The sequence below is a fragment of the Gambusia affinis genome, linkage group LG05, assembly GCF_019740435.1.
Source record: "Gambusia affinis linkage group LG05, SWU_Gaff_1.0, whole genome shotgun sequence".
Lineage (NCBI taxonomy): Eukaryota > Metazoa > Chordata > Actinopteri > Cyprinodontiformes > Poeciliidae > Gambusia > Gambusia affinis.
In genome coordinates this window covers 10,473,369-10,497,111 of record NC_057872.1, presented here as the reverse complement: position 1 = coordinate 10,497,111, position 23,743 = coordinate 10,473,369, and the positions used below count along the sequence as shown (strand labels likewise).

General features: G+C 37.0%; 2 protein-coding genes across 8 annotated transcripts in view; one reads left to right on the top strand and one right to left on the bottom strand.

Moving 5' to 3' along the window:
- dnah5 (dynein, axonemal, heavy chain 5) overlaps positions 1–14,951 on the bottom strand; it is an 80,924-nt gene extending 65,973 nt beyond the window's left edge. Inside the window, exons 1-11 of the mRNA XM_044117191.1 lie at positions 14,829–14,951; positions 5,489–5,623; positions 4,859–4,943; positions 4,560–4,720; positions 2,952–3,170; positions 2,500–2,637; positions 1,528–1,704; positions 1,233–1,346; positions 1,023–1,130; positions 681–803; positions 212–427 (exon numbers count right to left, since the gene is read on the bottom strand). Coding sequence (XP_043973126.1) covers positions 212–427; positions 681–803; positions 1,023–1,130; positions 1,233–1,346; positions 1,528–1,704; positions 2,500–2,637; positions 2,952–3,170; positions 4,560–4,720; positions 4,859–4,943; positions 5,489–5,623; positions 14,829–14,918 — 1,566 coding nt within the window. The 5' untranslated portion in view covers positions 14,919–14,951. The remainder of the gene's footprint in view (positions 1–211; positions 428–680; positions 804–1,022; positions 1,131–1,232; positions 1,347–1,527; positions 1,705–2,499; positions 2,638–2,951; positions 3,171–4,559; positions 4,721–4,858; positions 4,944–5,488; positions 5,624–14,828) is intronic.
- Positions 14,952–16,160: 1,209 nt separating this feature from the next.
- triob (trio Rho guanine nucleotide exchange factor b) overlaps positions 16,161–23,743 on the top strand; it is a 94,989-nt gene continuing 87,406 nt past the window's right edge. For 6 of the 7 annotated variants that reach the window (XM_044117947.1, XM_044117949.1, XM_044117948.1 and 3 more), the window contains exon 1: positions 16,175–16,442. In XM_044117947.1, coding sequence (XP_043973882.1) covers positions 16,373–16,442 — 70 coding nt within the window. In that variant the 5' untranslated portion in view covers positions 16,175–16,372. Of the gene's footprint in view, positions 16,443–23,743 lie in introns of all 7 variants that reach the window. The other variant, XM_044117944.1, reaches the window with a different exon arrangement.

The following is a 23,743-nucleotide window of genomic DNA, read 5'->3' as shown; positions in this document are numbered from 1 at the left end:
AAGCTGTGAGCATTTAAAACCAAAGTCAAATTCCTTCTTCGTACTTACAGTCTTGACCATTAAAGCAGGTTCTGATTAATTATTTCTCACCCACAAGAAAGTGAAAACCTCTACCGCACAGGTTCAGCTAGCAGAAATAATATCAACATTTTATGGAATTCAATTCTGCGCCGTGAAAAGAACTTCAAATTTTGATTTACTGTACACCTACTTGAAATCTGGTGGCTATTGTTTCAAGTCCTTCAATCTTGGAGTCCTGAAGTGCAGAGTAGGTGGAGATGGTGTCAAACATTTTGAGGATCTTGTTTAGACGTCGCTGGAATGTGTCAAACTTCCCAAAGATGTACATCTCACTGATGTCAAACTTTCTCTGAGATGGAGATTGCTCCAGCTCCTCCTTGGTTTTATGAAAACACCGCTGGTACTCCTGAGCAATACAGTTTGAAACAAAGCAAACTCATCTTCATCCAACTGATGCAATTGGGTTGCATTAGATGCAACCCAGCTGAACCGTAATACCAGGACTGTCTGTTCGAAGACATAACTAAAGTAATTGAAATCACATCTAAGAAATTATAATAGAGGATAAATACATATATATATATATATATATATATATATATATATATAAAAACTGATAAATTTCAAAAAAAGTTATGTCAGTAAGGAATATCCAATACCTGATTTAGATTAATTGCAGCTTTGATTTTATCAGTGACCTCTTGTTGAGGTTGGTCCCATATTGAATTGGAACCATTATTAGTGATGTAGGCTTTGCAAGAAGTGATCATCTGATTTGTGACCTGGAAGTAGAAAAAAGGTTTTGTCAATTATTTTCAGTCTGTTTGAGAATTTTATCATGTGTACAGATTTTAAAACATTCACATCACTTTATTCATACATTCCACCTATCTACTGCTATGCATCTTTCCTTTGAGTTGATTGTATTTAGAGACATTAAAAGCTATACCACAAGTGTCCAAATTTGGATTAAAACAAAGTAACCACCGCATTTACAGTACCTTAACAAAGAGTGATGTCAGTTTTTCAGATGTGTTATAGTAGCGAGAAATGGTGTGAATCATCTTGATGGCATTGATCAAACCAGGGATAGCTTCCACCATTGATACCTGCAAGGACAAATATTTTCTTTTTGTAAAAACCAAACAATTTTGAGGAATGTTTGGTTCATTTTTTGTTTTTATTTTGTTTGTTTTTTTATTTTTACTTACAGGGTCACTGTTGTAGAGTGGATCACAAAACTTCTCTAAGCTGTAGAGATACTTCACGTTGTCTTTGGCCTCATTAGCTGCTTCAGTAATCCTTACATCTAGTTCCCTCCATGACTAAAGCAAAAAAAAAAAAAAAAACATGCTTCTTGCACTTAATGCATTGCTGTAAACTATTCAACGTAAATTTACATAAAAAGTTTAGAAGAATAAAATTAAAGTTCACTTAGACAGCAAAATAAAACATCTTTTCGACATGTGGTGCATGTTCCAGTCATGAGTGAGCGTCATTTCTGACCTTAATGAGTTTAGATTTGGCCAGTAAGAGAACACCCAGTACAGCACTGACTTCCGGGGTTTTGAGCTGGTCCAAAAGATAGTTGAAGCGAGCCATTCGTTTCTTCCAGTGATCCAGTTCAGCACGAGGCCCGAGGTCGTCAGCCTCCTTACGGAGCTGGATACTCTCTGCGAGAACCTGGAGAACAGACCTATATGCTGTATTTGCTAACTTAATTTATAAAGTGTGTAATTAATTCTTACAAACCAAGAACATATTCATCTGGACATAGTGGAGTTAAGTTGCATGACATTTTGGACAGACTGTTTGGTCCAAACTATGAAATGTACACATAGTGATTACACAATACACATATATTGTCGCTGCAGAGACTGATGTTTAAAAATTTAATCTGCCCCTAGCTGACATTCTAGGCTGCTAACTTTCTAAGTCAAAACTAAATATGATTAGGTATTGCTGTATTTATGTTCCCGGAGCCTAACATAAATTTCAGACTGAAAGGTCTACTCTGTGCCGTCAGAGACTTCACAGTAAATCTAAGGATATTTCATTTACTCCATGCATAAAGTTTACAGATTTTCTCCAACTTGCACAAAAAAAGAGGAAGAAAAAAACAAGTCTGTGGTTATTAGCCGAGTGGTTACATAATGCCAGGAGCCATTATTTTTTTTTTAAATATCAAAACATTGGTGCAGTTTATTCGGCAGCTGATATGTATTGGGCTACCTCTGCTGATAAATTTTAACAACAGCATTTACTTGTTGTCCAGTTTTACCTTTTTCTTTATAGATCAAGTTATATTTTTACTATATTGTTGATGCATTCTGCTTTGTCATAGACAATTCAAGCAGACAGAAAATGAATCATCACTCTAATCCTGTCCTTAAGCAGCTCGGCAGAACAGAAAAGCCAACCAGACAAAAGCTAGTTTCCACATGAAATATAAATGGTGAATGGAGAATATTTTCTCACCTGTTCTATCTGTTTGATCCAAACTTTCATACAGGCTTCTAGTTTTTCAGTGGTTTCTGCGCTGTTGGCTGCTGCCATGTAATCTGCTGGGGATTTCAACACCCCCAAGTCAAACGTGTCACACTCCTTCAAGGTAACCTGGTGGGAAAACAAAAGATTTTTTTTTTGATTTTTTTTGCCTCTGTGTGTCCTTAAGCTACTTGAATCTGGATGCAAGTTTCTGCATGCATATCCATTTTTTTCTGCTTAGAGTACAGACATAAAGAACATGAACTTCAAAATAAATGTCAAAACTATTTCCATAGCTTTAATATTCTTTACCCTTTATTTTAAATGTTAAAAATCTCTTGTGTTCATAGGATTACAATAATTGGTATTAGCCTAATGTGATTAGAATTAGATGGCTGTTACATGCTATCTAAGTTATTTATAAAGTGGTGTCTGCTACGTACCTTTTCTTGTAGACTCTCCTGTGCACCCGCCAGAACAGATACAAAGCTTTCAAGTGAAGCTATGAACTCTTGTTTTACACCCTGGGCCTGGGGACTAGCCAGATCACCCCAGCCATGGTTTATTTTCCTCAGTGTGGGAATAAAAATGTCTGAAAGCAACTGCTCCACACTTTTTAATAGTCCAACTTCTGTTGTGTCCAACATATTGAAGTTCACATCCTGCAAATCCAGAAATATGTGCACTGATTACATGAATGAAAAGTCATAGTTTTTCATCTTATTATTTGGATTTACGTAGAACCATTATTTTTCTCCAAAGCCAAAATCAGGAAAACTGTGATAAGCATAAAAAGGTGCTTAAATGTAAATACCGAAATTAATGCAGCATATGTTTTCATGCTGCCACAGAGCTACTGTTGAAATTAGATATAAAATCAACTATAACTACCTCCACTTGCTGATCTTTGATTTAACTATCAATAAGTGTAGTTATGTCAATAAATGGGAGGTTTACTACCAGTTACCTTCGAGCAGACGAATATATATGGTAATTGCCATGTCAATTAGCACACCTATATTTATGCACCACTTCTTCTTAAGTGTTTTATTGGAGGTTGGCAAACCAACTTAAGGTGTTTACCGCCACCTACTGGACTGGAGTGTGAACATCAATGATAATCAAAGGGAATTTCACTCCCTTAACTCATGGACCTCATAAGATATTGTAAACTGTTCGTACTTTGTTACTTAGGCACTGTTTGTGGGTCTGGTCGACCCTCTACATTTTATTGCTAACATTTAAACCTAAACATAAACGTTTTACATATAAAATACAAAAAAGATGTACACTTCACCTCAGTTACAAAAATATAAACAATATGTATGGTTGATTTTTTTTTCCTTTGAAAGAAAGCATTTTAAGAATGAAAAATAGCGCTCATTCATGTCTGTTATATGATAAAAAAACAGAAATTAGTTATATTCAATATATAAGTAAAAGTCTATCTGTTGACTATCTGTGAAGCAAATCTACATGGTGTGTCATTCTTTGTCCTCCTTTTGCTATAACCTGTAGCAAACATAGTCTTTTACCAGCAGAGGTGATAAACTTTCCTGCAGGAAGCATGTGGGCAGCTACAATCAATGAGCAAAACAACCTATGATATCAGTGTTATTGATGAACATCCCTGCTGTCCCACTTATCTTTAGACAAAAGAAGCATTCATGGGCACCATTTATCCTTAAAGCTTCACTCAGACATTTAACATTTTTTAAACAAACGTTTTGCTAGATTTAGTCAAATACCTTTTAGTGCTACATTTTGACTGATATAGATGTTGAAGTTCTGTTTCTTTTCTGTTGCCCCAGAATTTATTTGTTCAGAACAGGTCAATAATATGTGTAATTTACTTACTACCAGGTTTTATTTTAGGGCTAATTCACAAGACAGTTAATGTGTAAAATTTCTCTCGTCTTGCTCTCAGAGACAAGCCCAACGTTGTATTTTAAGCTGAAAACATTATTTATTCCTTTAAAAAAAAAAAAAAATAAATAAAAAAATAAAAAAATAAAAAAAAGCTCTATGCTTTTATCAAAACTCTGACTCACTCTGTGTATGTTCTCGGAGGTTATTGCTCTCAAAGTGTTTGCTCTTGTGAAGAAGACGCAAACTCCCGTCAATGCCACATCCCTACCATCAGTTACAAACACTTTCCTTATGTGACCTGGCTGATGGGAATCAATCTGGGTGGGTGGAGAGCTTGCAGCTGCTGAAATAAGGAGTTAGTCATCAGTCTATGTTACTGCTGGACCATTTTCTATTCTATCACTAGTAAAAAAAAAAAAAATATTTGCACTGAAGATATTTAGTCAGTTTTGATTCACTAAGTGTTCTTTGTTCATGTTACCTCCTTCTGCGAATTCAGTGTCCTGATAATAAAACATGAGGTGTGGAAGACCACTTGCCACAAAGAATTGTTCCATACGATCAATCTGTTCCAAGAAACAAAACAAATCGACATTGTGAGATTTTGCAGACAATCATGAAAATGTTAAATAAGACTGAAATAATATCAACCAGGTTGCAAAATAATATTTAAAAAAATTCCAAACAATTCATAGTTTCAAAATCTTATGCAAAAACTAGGTAAATGAAAGCATTACAGTTCAGTCTAAATCACACTTTTTCTCAGTACTGGTTGCGAAAATACAAACTTTAAACAAGTAGTTTATAAATGTGTGCTATTAATATGCAATAATGTGCTTTGTTAAAGTTATCATTGGACATTTATTCATTTGAAATCATAAATAATTTTAAAAGAAACTTCCTGACTGCTTATTGTAGTCTTTCCTAACTCTTTTGTGCTTCTGCAATGCCCAGGACGACAGGTAAAAATACTATATAAAAACAAATGATGGAGAGTTTTCATTTGGTTTCTTTTCAAAATTGGCCAAACTATCTTCTTTGTTTTTTGAAGGTTACTGTTGTTTTCTCCTAAAACAATAAGGAAATTTACGTGAAAGTTTAATTCAAACACCTGATTTCCTTCCAAAATGGCATCTTCAACATCAGACTTCTCCAGTCCCAGGCATGAAGCAACGATACTGAGGATGTAGTCATGTCGTCCGTCCAGTTGGGCACGCTTAGCCTCACGCTCCTCTTTAAGCTTCTGCTGCACAAAAAATTTACAGATAAATGTTATTGCACTGATAAGGATAAACTCTGAAGTAAAAACTGATAACTACTTTATGTAGATTAAGTACTGACTTAATTTAATCCACTAAGCTTAGGTAAAGTCATTGTGTGATTCAGCAAAAAGTAATAACAACTAATAAATTTGAATATTAGAATAAATATATTTTTAAAATTATTGTTGTTTACTTATTTTAACTTTTATTTTCCTGTTTATTATCAACTCGGACAGAAAAATATTCAAATATTCATCTTAATTTTTAAGCATACATCTCCATTAGTAGCTACTAACTTAGTAAGAGTTAGTAGTTAGTAAGAGCAGTAGCACATTTGGTCGTTGGAAGCTTTAGACTTTTGGCAATGTGCAAAACAGAATGTAGCAGGAAGGTTAAAAATGGTTTTGGTATAGAGCCCCAAAGTGTCCCAATTACAGTTGTTGATGGTCAAGATAGTGGTTAGTGCTACTGCCTTAAGGATGACATTGGGTTAGAATTTTGGAAAGGGGTCTGTCTGCATTGAGTTTGCATGTTCTTCCACAATCCAAAAGTATGAATGTTAAATTAATTGGTGGTTCTACATTATCCTTTGGTATGAGTCCGTCTAAGTCTTTTAAGACTGTGTGTTTCTGTGATGCCCTGTGATGGACTGGCAGCTTTCTCCAGACTATCCTGTCTCTCTCCCAACATCATTCTTCATGTCAAATAAAGGTATGATGCATTAGAGCTGGTCCCTATCAGAATCAAGAAATAAATTCTAGATTAATAGAACCAAAAACTAAATAAGATCATTTAAGTAATTTTCTATAACTAAAATAATCTTTGAAAATGAATATTAAGAATATACCTAAAAAAATTATTTCCTTTATTCCAAGAATGACTTGTCCTCTCCCTGGCTTTGGTTTAATTTTGAGTCATTATGTCTGACATTAAATCTGAGAAAGAAAAAATGTTAAGGTGACGGGAAAAAAGATGAAGAGTTTTAGTTTCAGAAACCCGTTTTCTCCACCATCTTCTTTAATCAGATTTAACCACCTCAGAATATAAGGAGAGCCTTATATTGAGCTTTTGTTTGTTTTACTGTTCTCACTATTCTCTTTATTATATGGAAAATTATTGCACCACCAACCCCTGATATGTGTGTAGTGGCAGTATAGTAGACAGCCAATAAGAGAGATGTAACTTGTTCATTTTTTTATTAACTGCATTCTTTAAACAGCTGAGTGACAAAGGGTAGCAAAGTGTATATCATTATTTATTAGACGTGAAAATGTCTAATTGTAGACATTTTCAGAAATTGTAGACAGGAATAAAAGCAAGTTTGAATTTCAGAGATGTCGATGTCAAACCATTTAAAGTTATGATAATTTATATATTTCATATAATATATTTCATTTATTGTGTGTGTGGGGTTTTAAAAGTAGAAGAAACTGAGTATTTGTATAGGGAATGTAATGATAGGCATTCAGACAAAGGGCTTTGATCAGCCTAGTGAGGGCTTTTAAAAAAATCAAGCATAAGAAATGCGGTAATGCAATTAAATTGGGATAAGAGGTTGTTGTGGCTGACGGCAAGACATGTTCAAGGTAATGGAAGAAAGCAGTAAGAGGATACTTTCAGAGGTTCATATGTAAAAAAGGCTGCTCTACCTCTGCAACATTGTTTGACCACCAATTTAGAATGTCTGTGCGTGTTATTAGGGTTCACATTACAAGCCCCATCATTCAAATCCAGTAGTAACAAATCAATTCAAAGAGTCTGCAGATTATAGTCATAACTACAAGTACCTTACATCACTTACTGATTTAAGGTACTTCTAGAACCATATTTTAGATTTGCCAAATTTAAATGCGTGCACATACAGTACATGGTGCATTTTTACTCTTCACAGTTTATTGTGAATTAATGTATGCCACTTCTAGCTGTCTACAGTATACCATAAAGGTAATAGAATTGCTTCAAATTGTGTTACTACTTATGTGTTTTGGGACAATTTCACTCTTGCTGTGAGAAAAATCCCGATTGTAGTGCCACATGTAGATAAATCAGTCTTTTTTTGCTGACCGTTGTAGACATGACAAAAACACTGTCTTGTCTGCTACTGAGAGCTTAGTGAGTGATGAGATGGGGCAGAGAACCAATAATAAAAATAAAAAATAGACAAGCGCTGACTAACCAGAAACACAAAGAAATAACAGCTGTCCCCATTAAAGTTAACACACAAGTTTACAACATAGTACTTGTTTAAAATGTGGACGTGTTTCATTTAATAAAATCTAGTTTAGTCTTTCAGCAAGATATTTTTTTTATCAAATTGGTTGCAATTCAATTTGGAAGTCTGGATCAGCCAAATATCCAACAACCTTCCTGCACTGGAGTAAACTGAGAAAACAGCACCCATGTGAGCCTTTGCTGCTAATAATTTCCAACTGACAGGAACAAGGCTCAGAGATCTAACAGAACCAGAACAAGAACCCAAAGCTTGTTATAAGTAAAAAAAAAGGAAAAGCGTTGCCCTTTTTCGATGTTTTTTGTTTTAGAAATTATTTGCACAAATCTAGAGTTTATGTTTCTATACAAAGAGAGATAGAGATAATTTAAAATGGCTATCTTCATTAACTAAGAGCATTCAATCCCCAACCTGTGAAGTTTTGTTTAAGTGGTTAACATTGTCTCGTTTGTTTATTGTTTATTTATTGTTTTAATGAGCAGATGCAGTGCAAAAATAAAGTTTGCATTTGAAGAGACTTTATTTTATTCATAAAATATTCTTCTGGGGCTGCACAGTGGCGCAGTTGGTAGAGCTGTTGCCTTGCAGCAAGAAGGTCCTGGGTTTGATTCCCGGCCGTGGATCTTTCTGCATGGAGTTTGCATGTTCTCCCTGTGCATGCATGGGTTCTCTCCGGGTTCTCCGGCTTCCTCCCACAGTCCAAAAACATGACTGTCAGGTTAATTGGGCTCTCTAAATTCTCCCTAGGTGTGAGTGTGTGTGTGAATGTTTGTTTGTCTTGTATGTCTTTGTGTTGCCCTGCGACAGACTGGCGACCTGTCCAGGATGAACCCCGCCTCTCGCCCGGGACGCAGCTGGAGATAGGCACCAGCAACCCTCCCAACCCCATTAGGGAAGAAGGGTGTTCAGATAATGGATGGATGGAAAATATTCTTCTTTTTCCTCTCAGTAAGTGTACACTTTATAGTCTCTCTGAAAAAGAAACCTTGTCCAGTTTGAGACTTTAGTTTGAAACTGATAAAAATACTTTATCTAAACACACTGATTAAAAAAAACCAGCTAAGATAAAGTCACTTACATCAATTTAAAACTAAAAGCAATGTCTGAGTAACTTCACTTTTACAGTGCCTTTAAAAAGCACAGCAACCTGATTTAACGTTTTGCTACTTTTCTCTGTATTGAGTCCTGAGTTTCTAAACAGCAACATCAAGAAGCAAAATTACATAATACATAAAGTGTTATTCTGAACATAAATTTAATGAGCAGGTGGAATCTATGCCAAAAGCAATACACAGGCACAAATCAACAGTTTCATCCAGTGGTAGTCACCCACGTTTATTTCTTTGCAAACAGGGAAACCATTCAGAGGCAGATTTGTGTCACAACAGTACAAACATTGAAATCCTTCAAAAGCTAACAAAAACCCAGGCAGAGATAAGCCATGTCTTTCTGGCAAGTCCTATACTGTACTGTCAACTCTGAAATTAAAAAGTAAACTGTTCTGACAAAAAAATAAAAAAATACAATGCAACAGGTTATCATGTATGATGATGCATGATATGAAAAAATGGAAATATCATCCTGCCAAGCATAGAATTATAACAAAAACAAAAAATTATTGAGTTTATTTCTGCTCGTTCCATTTCCAACGACATGGTAGGAAATGAAAGAGCTGAAAATCCCATTAAGCAGGACAGTAAGAGAAGGAGACGAGAACGGAAGAAAAATATCTTCAGATGACAACCCATCACGCAGATTATTTCTCTTACCCGAAGGACCTTTGAAACAATTTGTCTCCAGAGCCTCTTTCCAAACATCTGCGACATGACAGCTTGTTCAGCACCTCACCTCTCCCGCATCTTCTCGATAACAACCTATCACTTTCTCATCTGCATGTGCACTCTCACCTCAGAAGGGTTAGGGCTATCAATTGTCAGTGTTGACTACACAACCAGCTGAGCTGCAGCTTGAAATGCTATCTATGTCTAGTGGCCACTCCAAATAGAATTTGTGTTTAGCACCAGATGGAGACGTGAAAAAACAAAAATGAGTTGATGAGATCTGGTACTTAGTTTACAGATACTAATGCATATAGGAAATTACATTTTATCTTCTTCCAAGCATTTTATTCCTTTGTTACAATGTGCTCAGTGAGCAGAATGCAGCAGATAGTTTGTTGAACAAAAGGTCAAAAGCAATCAAAAGGCAATTTTTAATTTATTTTTAAATATAATAGATGAAACACCAGTAAAGCTTTTTTTTTTTTAAATCGTTTTTGATAGTTGGCTAGTTGTTGGAAGGATTAATTGAGCCTGATTGCATTTCAGCTGTCTGATTAATCTAATTTTAAGGTTGTGATTATGATTGTTCATAATTTTAACATCAGGACTGTTGAGAATCTTTTTTTTTTTTCATCTGACCTTCTGCTGGCCGTATTAACAGAGCTGTGCTAAAAGTTTTTGAACCACTTGAGCTAAATTAACAATTCCCCAAATCCAGTCCTCAGGAGCCACTGCCCTGTAACTTTAAAGGCATCTATGCTCCAACACTCCTGAATTACAAGGCTGAGTTGCCTCCTGAACATCACTAAGTGCTGGAGTGGACTCGTAATGAAGCATTTGTTTGACTCAGTGGTAGTGGAGTCAGGATGCAACTAAAAACTGCAGGACAGTGGCTCTAAGACTGGCCGAAATCATACCAGTGCCACCATTTGCATTCCGAGGTCAAATAATTTAACCTGATAACCAAATAGAGTTTACTTGTCTGTAATTAAATAGCCGTAGGAAGAGAGATGTTTGAAACAGCCTCATGGTGACCAAGGAACACAACAGAAAATAGATTTGTAGTCAAGACCACCTAACCCTAAACTCCATTCGGTTAGATGTTTCCATGGCACTGCATGTCATTAATGAGCTTGAGATAAAAACTTCCTCTTGGAAATGGTACAACCAACTTGTGTCTTAGGACTTTATACAAGATAAGTTCCCTCTGAAAAAGTAGTTCTAAGTGCAAATATCCCATGCATGTATTTTGTAACAAATATTGTGAAATATTTGAGAGAGGTTAAACCCATAAAGACCAATGAAACTTGATAAATTTGCCCACAAATCAATTTATCAAAGATACTTTGTGTAGAAAAATTAACCACAGAAAGACAGGTCAAAGTTTAGATGGTATTTTAATGAAATAACATTTTGCATAATATTCGTGGCTCAGTGACACATAAAAGCTATAATAACCAATAAAATCCCAAAACATCCAATTTCATTTTTTTGCGACAACAATGCTAAATATCAACTACTCATGAACTACCATACCTCACACCACATATCAGCTACTTAATAGCTTCCTTACTCAGGGACACAAAAGAAACACAACAGCTAATCAATGATGAATTACAGTCAGTCATTGCTAATTAAGCAGCTAGCTTGTCTGTAACATCAGAACTCTTGGGTAACCTTACCTTGTTTTGATGGTCTGGTTTAAAATGCAGCATAGTTGTAGATGGCCTTTCAGACTCTTTTTAAATAATTCCAAATGCTTAACTTATTTAGGTTTTCATGACATTAGAGAACTACAAAGACGAGACAACAGAGAAGAAGTGGTTTTACTGCACTATGGGAGCAATCAGCCTCCTTGTATGGCATGAGAGAAAGGTTAGTGCCCTGAAATTATCAGTGTTGATCCTGAAAGGGTACTGCTAACTACATAATGTGGTGTTGGATGACGTCCTGTCAGCATGGCAATTATCATGGTCCTGCTCTCACCTTACCAGACTATTATAACAATAGGACAGCGAGACAAAGGAGAGTAAGGGTAGAAAGACTGCTTGGTAGGGGGGATTTTTCAAACACCAACTCTCTTGAAGTGCAAATGCATTGCAAACACTTGTGACCTATATGGTGAGTGAGTGTTGTGGTTTCACACACTCACACCTTCATTATGCTGTCTGAAATACCATTGTATGATGATTGTTTTCCTCACATAGCTGGAGCAGTTGTGTGACAGTGAACAAACGGTGACATTAGAAGAAAAGTTTAAGATACATTAAACATGAATTAATATGTTATCTGTAAAAATAGTAAAATAGTTGCTTATGCTAACTACATATATGTAACAACAGTGAATTAAAGATCACAACACAATAAGGTCATTTTTTAAAGTTTTTTTGTTTTGTTTAATTCTATGGAACTAATCAGTATTAAAAATCGGAATTATAATTTCTTCATTTTGATATAATTTCAGCACGCCCAGCGTCTGTACTTTTGAGAGAAGTATTTGCATTTGTATAAAGCCTGCAAATGCTAAAAAAAAGTTTGAAGTTAAGAGAGTCATTGTTGACCATTATGATCTCCCAACAGAAAAGCAAGAAAATCAACAGAGTTTGTCAGATATTAATGCTTCCAACTGAGGTGTGCCTACAATAAGATGATGGACACAACCAAAATGGGGGGTTGTAAAACGTAAAGCTATATCAGGAAAGATATCAGTGTCAAAACAGAAAGATGAAAGGCAAATGACAAAAAAAAGTTACAGCAAAAGGAATCAATGTCTGTGTGAGCAGTTTTAACAACTAACCTGGACAAAGCAAGATTATAGTGAGCTAAAGAAACAACCATGAATTGTGGATACACTGGGGATGGATTCAGTGATGAATGTTAAATCTGGACTGGCCAAAGAGGTGTAACTGGAGCAGTTGTTAGACGTCAGCAGAATAAATCTGGCAGTCGTTATCTCTGCAGCGCATGTATTGGTGGGCATTGAAATTATAAGACTTTTCTTTCTAGGAAATCCAATATATAGTCAAAGACATAGCTAGCAAACAGTCTGAATCGCAATCCAATTAAAAGTTTGTGCTTATCTGTTAACTGTTGTCAGGGAATGTTGCAGTCTAGTTGATAAAAACTTAGAATTTCCATTAGTGAGCTCAAAGATCAAGCTGTGATAAAAGCAATTGGAGGTGCAACAAAGTCAACAAGCCAGATTGAAAAGGTTAAGCAATTATGCACTATTTTAATTATTCTAATAGTTTTATTCAGATTACTTAAAATGTTTTTCTTAATTGCAAGTTTAAGTCAAGAGTCCATGGTCTTCAAGTACATTTCTTTCTTTTTTTGTTAATATCATTATTTAAATCTATGCTTAGCAGTGGAAATGTAGACACAACATACAGAAAACCATTTGTTTAAAAGATTGTGCAAATGGTTGCAGTTAAGAATTATAAGCAGTGATTCATCAGTGGACTCCACACTGGATTGGAGGTTAGCACTGTTGCCTCAAAATTTCCTGAGTTTGAAATCTGGCAGTAGACACATAGGAGTATTCCTCAAGCTGAATAAGACTGTCAATCCAGTTCATCTGGTCCCTGGTAAGAGGCTGGGTCATGCAAGGACAACCGTGGTTGATCAGTTCAAAACTACACGATACACATAGAACTCTGACCCAGTACTCAGAACATTTTCAAGAATAAATTAGATGTCTCTAAGGATCCCTGTGTGTTGGAGAAGAGACTGGGAAGCATAGCAGTACAATTTGGCTTGGCCATGAGCTGATATTTCTGTGTTGAACTCTCTGCTTGTAAGCTGCCACGAAACAAGAGAGTGATTATGAATTATAAATGAAGAGGCTGGCTCCCCAAATGAGAATACATTGACAAAGACAGGAACAGGTCTGTGTTTTCACCAGAAATATTTAAGTTTAGCCTGCAGAAAAAATTGTTAAAATAGATGTGGGACCAGTTACGTTGAGCATGCACTTCAGCATACATAATTAACAGATTATCTATTTCTGATATATTTCACTGCATGATAGATGGTACCATTTTTAGTGCCTCCATTCTCTGTTTCACTTAATGTGACACTTGAGAAGTTGCCCATGTTTGGTCAGAGCTGATGGCACAGAAAAAAGCCTTGTTGATATTCTCTTCAGTGCAGAGAAAGATATTGTAAAACTCTTCTTTTGTAGCAAATGAAGGAGTCATGTGGGGGTTTGGTACTTTTGAATAGTGTCTATGTCCACGAAAATGCTGTCCTTCAATGATACACAGTTGACACAGCCTAGCAAAGGGATATTACTTTACCAGCTGATGAAGAAGCTGTGCATGTCTAAACCAAACAACTTCAGTGGGATTAAAAGAAACCAGATTTAATTAATCTGCAATGAAAATAAGAAAACTGCCTGGGAATTGTTGACTCAGTGGTTCTGAATGGATATTTCTCACCAGCTCAACACAACAAAGCCAACCTGATACAGTACAACTATATTAAAAGTAAACTTTTGCTGCATTCATTATCTTTCCACAGCATTTTTACATTTAGGAAACCCTTATGGAAACTATTTAAGGAATATGCCACCATCTTGTGGAGAGATGGCTACAGTACAAACAGAATGATGCACTGCTGTGGTGCTGCCATTTTTACTCTACTTTGTTGCACCAGCGCATCAAATCAAGTGGCTCTCCATGTAATTACTAAAAGGGTTTCAGGATTTAAAGTTGAAAATGAAGTGTGAAATAATTCTATAAAGGTATGTGTAAACAGTTAAGCACTTTTATATTAACAAAAATATAAAGTTTTACTTTAAAACCTTCAACATTCATAAAATTATATAAACTGATGCTACCACATAGAAAACACTGGAGGTTTGTTTTCAGCCCTGGTTAATGTTTAAGCCAGATGACTGAGCTGTTAAACTTTAGATGAGCAACAGTGAATAGTCAAATCAAACATGGTCACTTTAAAATGAATCAGTAATTAAAAATGATAAATAAGCACATTTCAGAATATCTAAAGTGAATAACTCTTTATGAGCACATTTACCTTTTTTCTTTTTCTTTTAAAAAAATATTTAATTAATTAATTAAAAAAGAAGCTTTTAACCAGTTTAGAGATTTTTGAGGGGGGAAAAAAGCATTACACTCATCTTCACTCTTGTGTATTATTATTATTTTCAGCCCAAACCTGCATTTCCTTCTGCAGCTCCAGAGACATAGACGACTGGCTGGTCCTGTTTCTGTAGTTGATCTTAGCATTCCGGGAGCTGAAGGACATGGTTTCAACTTTTCTTTCTTAAAACTCCTCATAGAAGAAAAAAAAATACCCATACATCCAACCATATATCCAAGCACTGCTCCCTTTTTCTTTCAATAAATTTAGTTCAGTTTGCAGAGATTTTGCAGAACCCTTCCCCTTCCGAGCATTTGTGTTGTTAGTTACCAGGGCAACAAAGGAGCAAGAAAAAAAATATATAGTGGGTGTGACGTTTTTCCTCTCTTTTCATTTTTTGTTTCCTTTTTCACCAATTTGTCTTTCAAAATAGACAACATTTAGAACATTAAATGCACGTGACATTGCATTAAAAATACGTCAAAGTATGGAGAGAATGGTAACAATCAATTTGCACTATTGTGGCAGTGTTCAATGCTTATCTACAGTTTTATAACAGCATTGAAATTGCCTTCGACAAGTAAAGAAATGATTAAATTATTATTTTTAATAACACTCACTTTGAAATAAACAGGACTAGCCCTTTAAGTTGTGCTTGCGTTTATTAATCCTCACGGTGCAATGTTTTTGAACAACCCCTAGATGGCAGTAGCCCGACGTCAAAAGGAAAAAAGACTGAGCTGGAGTTCATAGGGAGAACTGGGTTAGGTTTGTGGGGCAAATGACCTCATACTGTAGCATCATCTTCATCAGTAGGAGATGAAGAGCGAATGAACTCATCCTTTCATTGTACTATCATTTTGTCCCGCTTATGGGCAAAGTCATGCTAATATAACACCGACAACATGGAGTAACTTGCAATATGAGTTCCTGTAGTCTGACATTAAAATAAAATCGATAATAATCATCTAATTAGAAAGCCAAGTATTTTACTGACAAGAATTTGAACAAATTGTTTGCGAAAAGGTAGTCTAAAAAGAAGAGGAGGCGGAGTAGTTCCCGGTGGGTGTATGATGTTGTCTGTCGGAGCATCCCCGCTTAAGCAATTAAGATAGGATCCTGACACCCACGCAGTCCGCATCAGCACCGCAGCGTATGGCGCACATCAAAAATGAAAGAAAAAAAAATGGGTGGCGCACATTGCACCAAACTCTAACCCCCCAACCCCCAAACACACACACACCTCCCGAGACGGAATCCCAGGATATCCCACCCTCACCCACCCCTTGAATCGGAATAGCCCTCCTTCATCTGTTCTCCTCCTCTTTTACCTCCGCCTTCTCTCATTATCTCGCCCCCCACCCTCCTCCCTCTTCCTCCACCACCTCCTCCTCATCCTCTGCCTCACGTCCCAACTCGGGAGCGCCGCCGAACGGTCGCCAGGATTTTCCCCTCTCGGCCAAAATGGAGGAGGTTTGTCGCTCATTGAGGGGATCGGATATTGCGGATTGGCTTCAATGAAAGTCGCCAGGATTCGCATTCGTTGATCGGTTCCGACTTGAAGCAATACAGACAACCGAAGGATACCTAAAGCCGTTTCCGCCCGAGAGACCGCAGACATGAGCGCAGGAGAGGGGCTAGATGAGGCTGCAAAGGACGCGGCAGACATAGCGGCGTTTTTCAAATCGGGTAAGTCGGGAGGAAGAAAAAAAAGGGGGCGAGTCTGCCTCTGACAGAGCCGAAGCAAAAGCTTTACGTGTGTTTCCCTTCTAGTCCTGGAGGTTATTATTTACAGATGTCACAAAATGCCTACGCGTGAGAGATGCGCGGCACACCGTGCGTCTGAGGGGCTGGAGACGAAACAATTTGTAGTTATTTACATCATTCCACTCGAGCACCGACCTGTCATATTGCAGCGTTTTATGGGAACAGCGCGAATATCACCCTCAAATTTCCGAAATGCTCATTAAACAGTGTGCCCATCTCGGGCTTGGACCAAATCTGTTACGAGGTGTGAACGGCTACAGCCCGACAATGCTGATTGTTTTGACGTAACATCCATCACGAACCCATTGACGGCTCACAGAGCAGCCGTCAGAATGCATGCCTAGAGGCCAGTCGACTTAAACAATGTCTGTGAAATATGCAAAAGGGAAACATGGAGGTGTGTATGCAATGGGCACCTCCGATGTGATGGCATCATCAAAACAAAATAAGGATGGGCCTGTTTACTTTCAAGCCCTACAGTCAAAACATCATCATCTTCAGCAGATTCGAGTAGGGCGCACTTCTAGTCCTATAAACTATGCTTTGCAAAAGTATTTATTGCAACAGCAAACTTAATTCTACTTAATTAGAGGTTCATAGCAGCACAGTAATGCATTATTGTAAAGGGTATTAATATTTTATTTTAATAAAAATCCAAAAATGGTGGCATGAATATGTGTTCATCCAACTTTAATCTTATTATGTCTAAATAAAAACCTAAATTGTCCTTCGGAAAACACCTAAAACTTGTGTGCAATTTGGGCTGAGTGTAAATACAGCTGTTTTTAAAGGCCTCCGACTGGTTGCAGAAGTGAACAGAGAGATTCTCACTGACCAAGTACCTTAGCATACAGGTCAGGGATGAGATTGTGGAGGAGGTTACAGCAGGGTCAGGTTGCAAAGCAACATGCAAAGCGTTGAGCATCTCACAGAGAACTACTCAATTCTACTGGGTGATGGTAGGAACACATTTTCTTCAGGAGGTGAAGGTTCACCCTTCAGCAGGGCAACCACTGTAAACATACAGGCAAAGGTAAAATGGCTTGGTCTAGCTTAAAACATATCCATTGACTCTTAAGAGACCATTTATGTTCTAAATAGCTTGAGAACTATTTAAAAAAGAATAGGGAAAATATTTTAAAACTTTCAAGTACACAGTTCTACCATGATATAACATGAAAGAGTTGAATACTTTAGCAAGACTCTCTTTATTTATGCATATTGACCTCCTGCATGTTTAGCTTACAAAACAGAGTCTTTGGAAGGCCCAGTTTCAAGTCAAAGTCCATGATGGTGTCCAGATCAGCACTCATCAAAACAACCAGCTGTCTCATGCTCCTTCAGCTGCTTCCCTCTGTGACACTTGGTGCCTTAGGGTCTGCTGGTCAGCTTCCCCTCTGGCCGAGAGCAAGCAGGGATGCTAACTTTTTCTTGTGTCCACCTAGATATGATTGTAAAGTCTTAGTTATCATTGATTTCTCTGACTTGCACACCCAGATACACATACACTATAAACAGTCTGCAAACCACATCCTTTCCTCTCCAAACTGCCACTGACAGTCAGACTGTTAGGACTGTTGTAGAAATGGATTGTATTCAAATGCCTTCTTATGTCTGGCTGGATGCCTGCCAGGGTGTATTTTCCTATAGCTGTGTTGCACCCAGCCGGAAAGTTGGCTTGCAAGTGAAGTTGGGTCCGCTTGGATGTTTGTGTAGCGGCAAATGCAGTTCATACAGTATTCATGAAGGAGACAGAAATAGTTTGTAGCCTGATGATTTTTTTTTTGTTTTTTTAGAAGAGACTATTATGGAGCGAAAGTATGGAAAACGAAGTCGGTCGGAGAGCAGCACAAGAACACCGTTGGAAGTTGAGTTTGTCGCACGCAGTTTAGAACCAAGGGTTCTGGAAGTTCTCAGACTTTTTGTTCACATTTTCTATTTATTCCAGGGGAGAAAAACAACTTTTATTGATTTCCATTGTGTTTATGACCTTCACAATGAACACTTTAAGTTGTATAAAGAGTTTACTGCTTTCAGCTTGTGTTTTATTTACTGTTTTTATTCCTGAACAGTTCAAAGCCAGTCAGTATTATCACTGATGTCTCATTTGTATTTGTCATCTTTATTATCCATCTATATTTGTTTCCACAAACGAAGTCTGTCTAAACATGATGTCCCTGTTTATTTGGTCATACAGGCGCTCCATATGTGGTGCAAAGTCTTGTAACCTTTGCAACAATCTCTCCCTAATAGATGCCAGCTTGTTGCATGTTGAAATCTTTGTACACAGACGTAGGTTCTGGTTAATCCCTAGCAGTTTATTTCTGAGGCTCTGTTTACACTTTAGCTGCCCTACTTCTTCAGAAAAAAATTAAAACCAAACATGTTACAGAGTCTTTTGCCAAACAATACATTTATTGATTGACTTGCAGCCTGATTAAGATGAGATGCTAATTTCTTTATTAGTCAGCTATGGATGCATGTAAGACTTAGAGTCTTAGAGCTAGTTGTTTGGCAGATTAAATTTCAAATTGCCTCACCTGGACGGAAGATATTATTATTGGCTTTTTGCAAGACGCGATGCTTCTTTCTACTTGATTATTTTCAGGGAGCAGATGGTGCTTCATCTCAAGCCCACTCTGTTGCTTTGGATTACAGCTCAGCTGCTGAGTCACCCTCCCAGGTTGCTCATGCCATGACTTCACATCCCAGCTTTCAAATTGTGCCAAGTATTCCTAAATGCCAGTGGCTAAACGGACAATATAACTTTATCACTTGAGTTAAATAAAGGTAGCTTAAGCTCAAGGTCTCACTTAAAAGGCTTATTTCCAGATTTTCTTCTCTTCAGCTGTGTTTAAGGCTGTAGTCCATCTATCCTTTCATCCACTGGGTAAACTTACTTATGTATGCAGACCCATGGGGACCTATCCCCAGTGGTCAAGTGGTGGGTTACAGACTAAACAGTTTTGCTAGTCCATGACCACACAGAAATACAAGGACAAACAAGCCACCACATACTTAGTCACATGGGCTAATCAATCAGACCAGTCGACCTAATGTGCATTTTTTCATACTGTGGGAGGTAGCCAGAGAACATGTGGAGAACCCACGATTGTACTGGAAGAACATTCAGACTCCATGGAGAAATACCTCAGGCTGGGATTCAAACCCAGAACCTTCTTGGTGCAAAGTAATAGTGCTAACAACTGTGCCACCTTGCAGCCTGTCTATATATATATAACTAAATGCAAGATAGATGAGCACATGGCTGGAAGTTAAAAAAGAGAGATAATGTTATATGTGGAGAAATATGCCATTAATGCAAAATACCATGACTAACAAAGAAATTAATATTTTTCTAAAGTAAAAACTTTCATCTCATAACTATATGGCAATTTATACAGTGAGGAGGAGGAAGTCAGAACAATCTTCTCTGAGAGGCAGCAGCTTGGCAACTGGATTCAGCTCAGTTCAATTTATCTATAGAGCCAGTTGACAACAAATATTGTCTCAATGCACTGTACGAAAAAAATCTATTTTATCCAATCATGCACTGTTTCAAAATCAATTGTATATTTTGCAATTTGGTCCCAGTTATCAAACAGTGGTTTAAGTTTATTTTTTAAATTGGTTAAAAAGTTTTAAGTCTTATGAAACACAGTGATTTTCAGCATTCACTCCTTCTAGACCAGCATGAATTATTATGCATAAGTGGACTGTCGACTTCATTGTCGACTCCAAGATGCAGTATCACACCGTAAAAACTCAACAGATATTTTTCTTGTGAAAAAAAAACTGCCATTTGTTTTACCCTAAAAGGTTCTTTCAAGCTAGTGGTAGCTCAGACATTAAGGAAAAATAAACTAACTCAGCGGTGCAGGTAATTAACGTAAGTACAGATACTAGAGGAAATTTATGATAGAACAGTTATTGTTTTTATGAATAGGATCTGTAGATGTAACAAAATGTTTTGCACTGACAGAAGATACAAACAGTCCAAACAGATTTTCTGCTCCTGCATAGCTACATCTCTGGGGAAAATGAAGAGTGCTCACTTCTTTCTTTACTGGCTTGCCAATAAAGAGCTACATAAAGATACAATATTTTCCCTTAGATGCTTTTTAACACATCAATCTGCTTTCTTTTTACAGCATGCAGTTGCTCTCTACTGCTCCATAAGATATGGAGCTCTAAGTATCGCAAGGTAGATTTCATCTTAGTAAGACCTGATTTCAAGGGGATGTGGTCGGAAGGAGTTTTATGTCCAAAAAAGGCACGATAAAATTATTTATAGGCTTTGAAACATGGTGGAAAGCCAGATTGTTATATTTGTTGGCATGATGATGAAGATTTGTGAATTTTGGGCTTTATGTTTTAGTTATTAAGTAATTGTAAGTCTTTGTACAGGATGCATGTTTTGTCCTTGTAAAGCATTTTTACAGTAAAAGAATCTCTCTCGGGATTTAAAATATTTTAATGAAAAAATTTCACTGCTTGAGAGATTTTCTCAACAAGTGGAAACGGACTCAAAATCAATTTTCTCAAGGTTTTGAAGACACAGGATAGAGGCATTTTAATTTACACAGAAACAACTTTTCTTATGCTTTTAAAATGCTTGTTCAGAAATGTATATATGCTTTCAAACACTGGTTAGTCTGTGCTAAAGTTGCAGTTTAGGCCTTTTAAAGACCTGTATGTACATCACTTTAATTTAAGCTACAGTGAAAAAAATAGCTATCTTATTCCCAGAGAAGTGATGTGAAATGCACATGTGCAAGTTACTGTCAGTCATGAACAAAAAAACATATTCCTGTTTCCAGAATTGTCCATCACATAATTATTGTTGTATCATATGATTCTCAATCCTACTCAAGTACTATTGTATCTTCAAGTTTCAAACTCAGGGCAGCAGAATGTGAATCCCTTCTCACTTGACCTTCAGCAGGGGTCAGTAACCTTTACAAGCCAAACAGCTATTTTTTCCCCTCACTCCTACTAAATACCATTTTTATGGAGTCTTCAAAACATATATTATCCTCTGGAAAAAGAGATAAATCAAGTCTTAGATATACCTATTTATTTTTATGGCTGATTTTATGTCTTATATTTTCAGAACAACAAACAATTTTCTGACTTTTTTGGATAGAGAAAATGAAAGTATTTCTATGACCTGAATGGTCCATGTGGAAAAAGCTAACCCAAGATTACTAAGCCCCAATATCCACTTTAAGAAGTAGCAATAAACCCTGTAACCAGTATGACAGTATAACTTGTAAGGGGAAATACTGGACTGTGGAATGACTGAGACATAGTCGAAATTAAAGATATAGCAGCAGCAGCAGCTGTTCAGTCTGTTGGTGTACACAGGACATAGTCACCTTATCATCCTCCAGTTTCCATTTTATCTGAGCAACATGTCGATAGGCAGATCTTGATGAAGATAGTAATATGCATAGGATGTTGCACAACAAGACTGTATTTAAAGCACTGAGTGGACATTTGGACAGCAAACCTCAGTCCCAGGGAAAATATCTAGTTTAAATTGTATCCACAGGTGAAGGCTTCAAGTCGTAAGCCTCAACCCTTCAGTTCCATATCTGCAGCAACATGGCCTAAAACCCCAGACAATTCGTGATCTTTGCAAATTTCCTTGCATGGTGTCGACAGGAAAAGTGATCTCCTATCACAGGGATTGTGTGTACCTTGCAGAACTATGATTTAAAAGTTGCCTTGTTCCAGAAAAAAGGCTCAGATGTGAATACAGTTTTGTCGAGTTCACGCAACATTCAGAGCAGTAGAAAAATGAACACTTGAATTATTTTGTTGGATTGTCCTGGAAATACCCTTATGAAAGCAATATGATAAAACATCCTTCAACTTAGACCTCAAATAGTAGGTGTGGTGTATGTTCTCCATAGTACATTTGAGATTACATTTTGGAACAACATACCTCTTAATTAACCCTGATCAAATATGTCGAAGTATTATTTAGACCTTATGGCAAAAGTAAAAATAACATTTACACAGTGGAGCATTTTTGAAAATGATTATTTCATATACAGACTCTAAAGTGATTCTTAAATTAAGTTACTGGTCCGGCAATTGCATTACCTTGCCGGACCTAATGGTGAAATTCAATTGTCGTAAAGGCAGCCAGATGTATGCTCCTGTTAGCTTTCATTTATCTGACAGACTTTCTTTTGCACTAAAATAGTACTGGATAAGTATGCACACCAGTGCAATCTGTCTTTTTATTTTTTATTTTTAGCTGTGTCGAAAATAATTGTAAATCCACACAACCTCAGTAGCTACTCAACAATTAAATTAACACTAGTTGCACCAGCTTTGACTTTGTGCGTTCAGTGACTGAGGATATAATTAAGATGTCAGCATCAGTAATGACACTGCCGTTATTGACAACTCAGCGACCTGTGTCCCTCTGTGCCCACAGCAAACCCAATGACCTGTGCCAGTACAAGCTGTAATGAGAGCCGAACCATCGAGCACTGATCTCTCATTTTCTTGTAGTGCAGTCAAAACTGATGGGAGCTTAATGTCCTGTAATATCACCTTGCAAACTCAAGAGTAAATCTCGTTATTCTGCTGATGAGATGGAGGAATTTCAAATAGGGGTGAAGTCTGTCACTTAAGACAAATCTGCAATGATAATGCATATAGTACATGTCTAAGAAAACATGCTTGGAGATCATAAATGGGGCAGATTTTGTGAGGACAGATATAGGAACGAGGACAAAAGAAAGAGGGCTAAGGAACTAAAGACAGGATAAAAAGGAGAGCGAGATGCAGAAAGAGCGGACACAACATACGCAGAGGGATAAACAAGCCTTCACTCATCAAATTATAGATCTCAGGCTTGGGTGGAGCTCACCCCGTAAAATGTAGGCTATGCTGTTCTTCCTGAGGCTTTAACCTTACGGTTAGATCCAGGGGCAGCCTAATTGGCAGTTGGTCAGAGTTAAAGATCATAAGCTTTGACTGGCATGGCTTACACTTCTGAATCTCATAGGCTCACTCGCACCGTTGACTCTCACTTACTGAACTCAGCAAAATGAGACTGCTAAATTGAGTTATTTTGACATCTGAGTAAGGTCCCGGGCATTCTGTTGGCCACTGTTAAAATTATTTGGATCAAACTTTGACTTTATTATCGCATATTCAACCGACAGAGATGAATGTCATCATGTTTTCTGTTTCCAGATGTT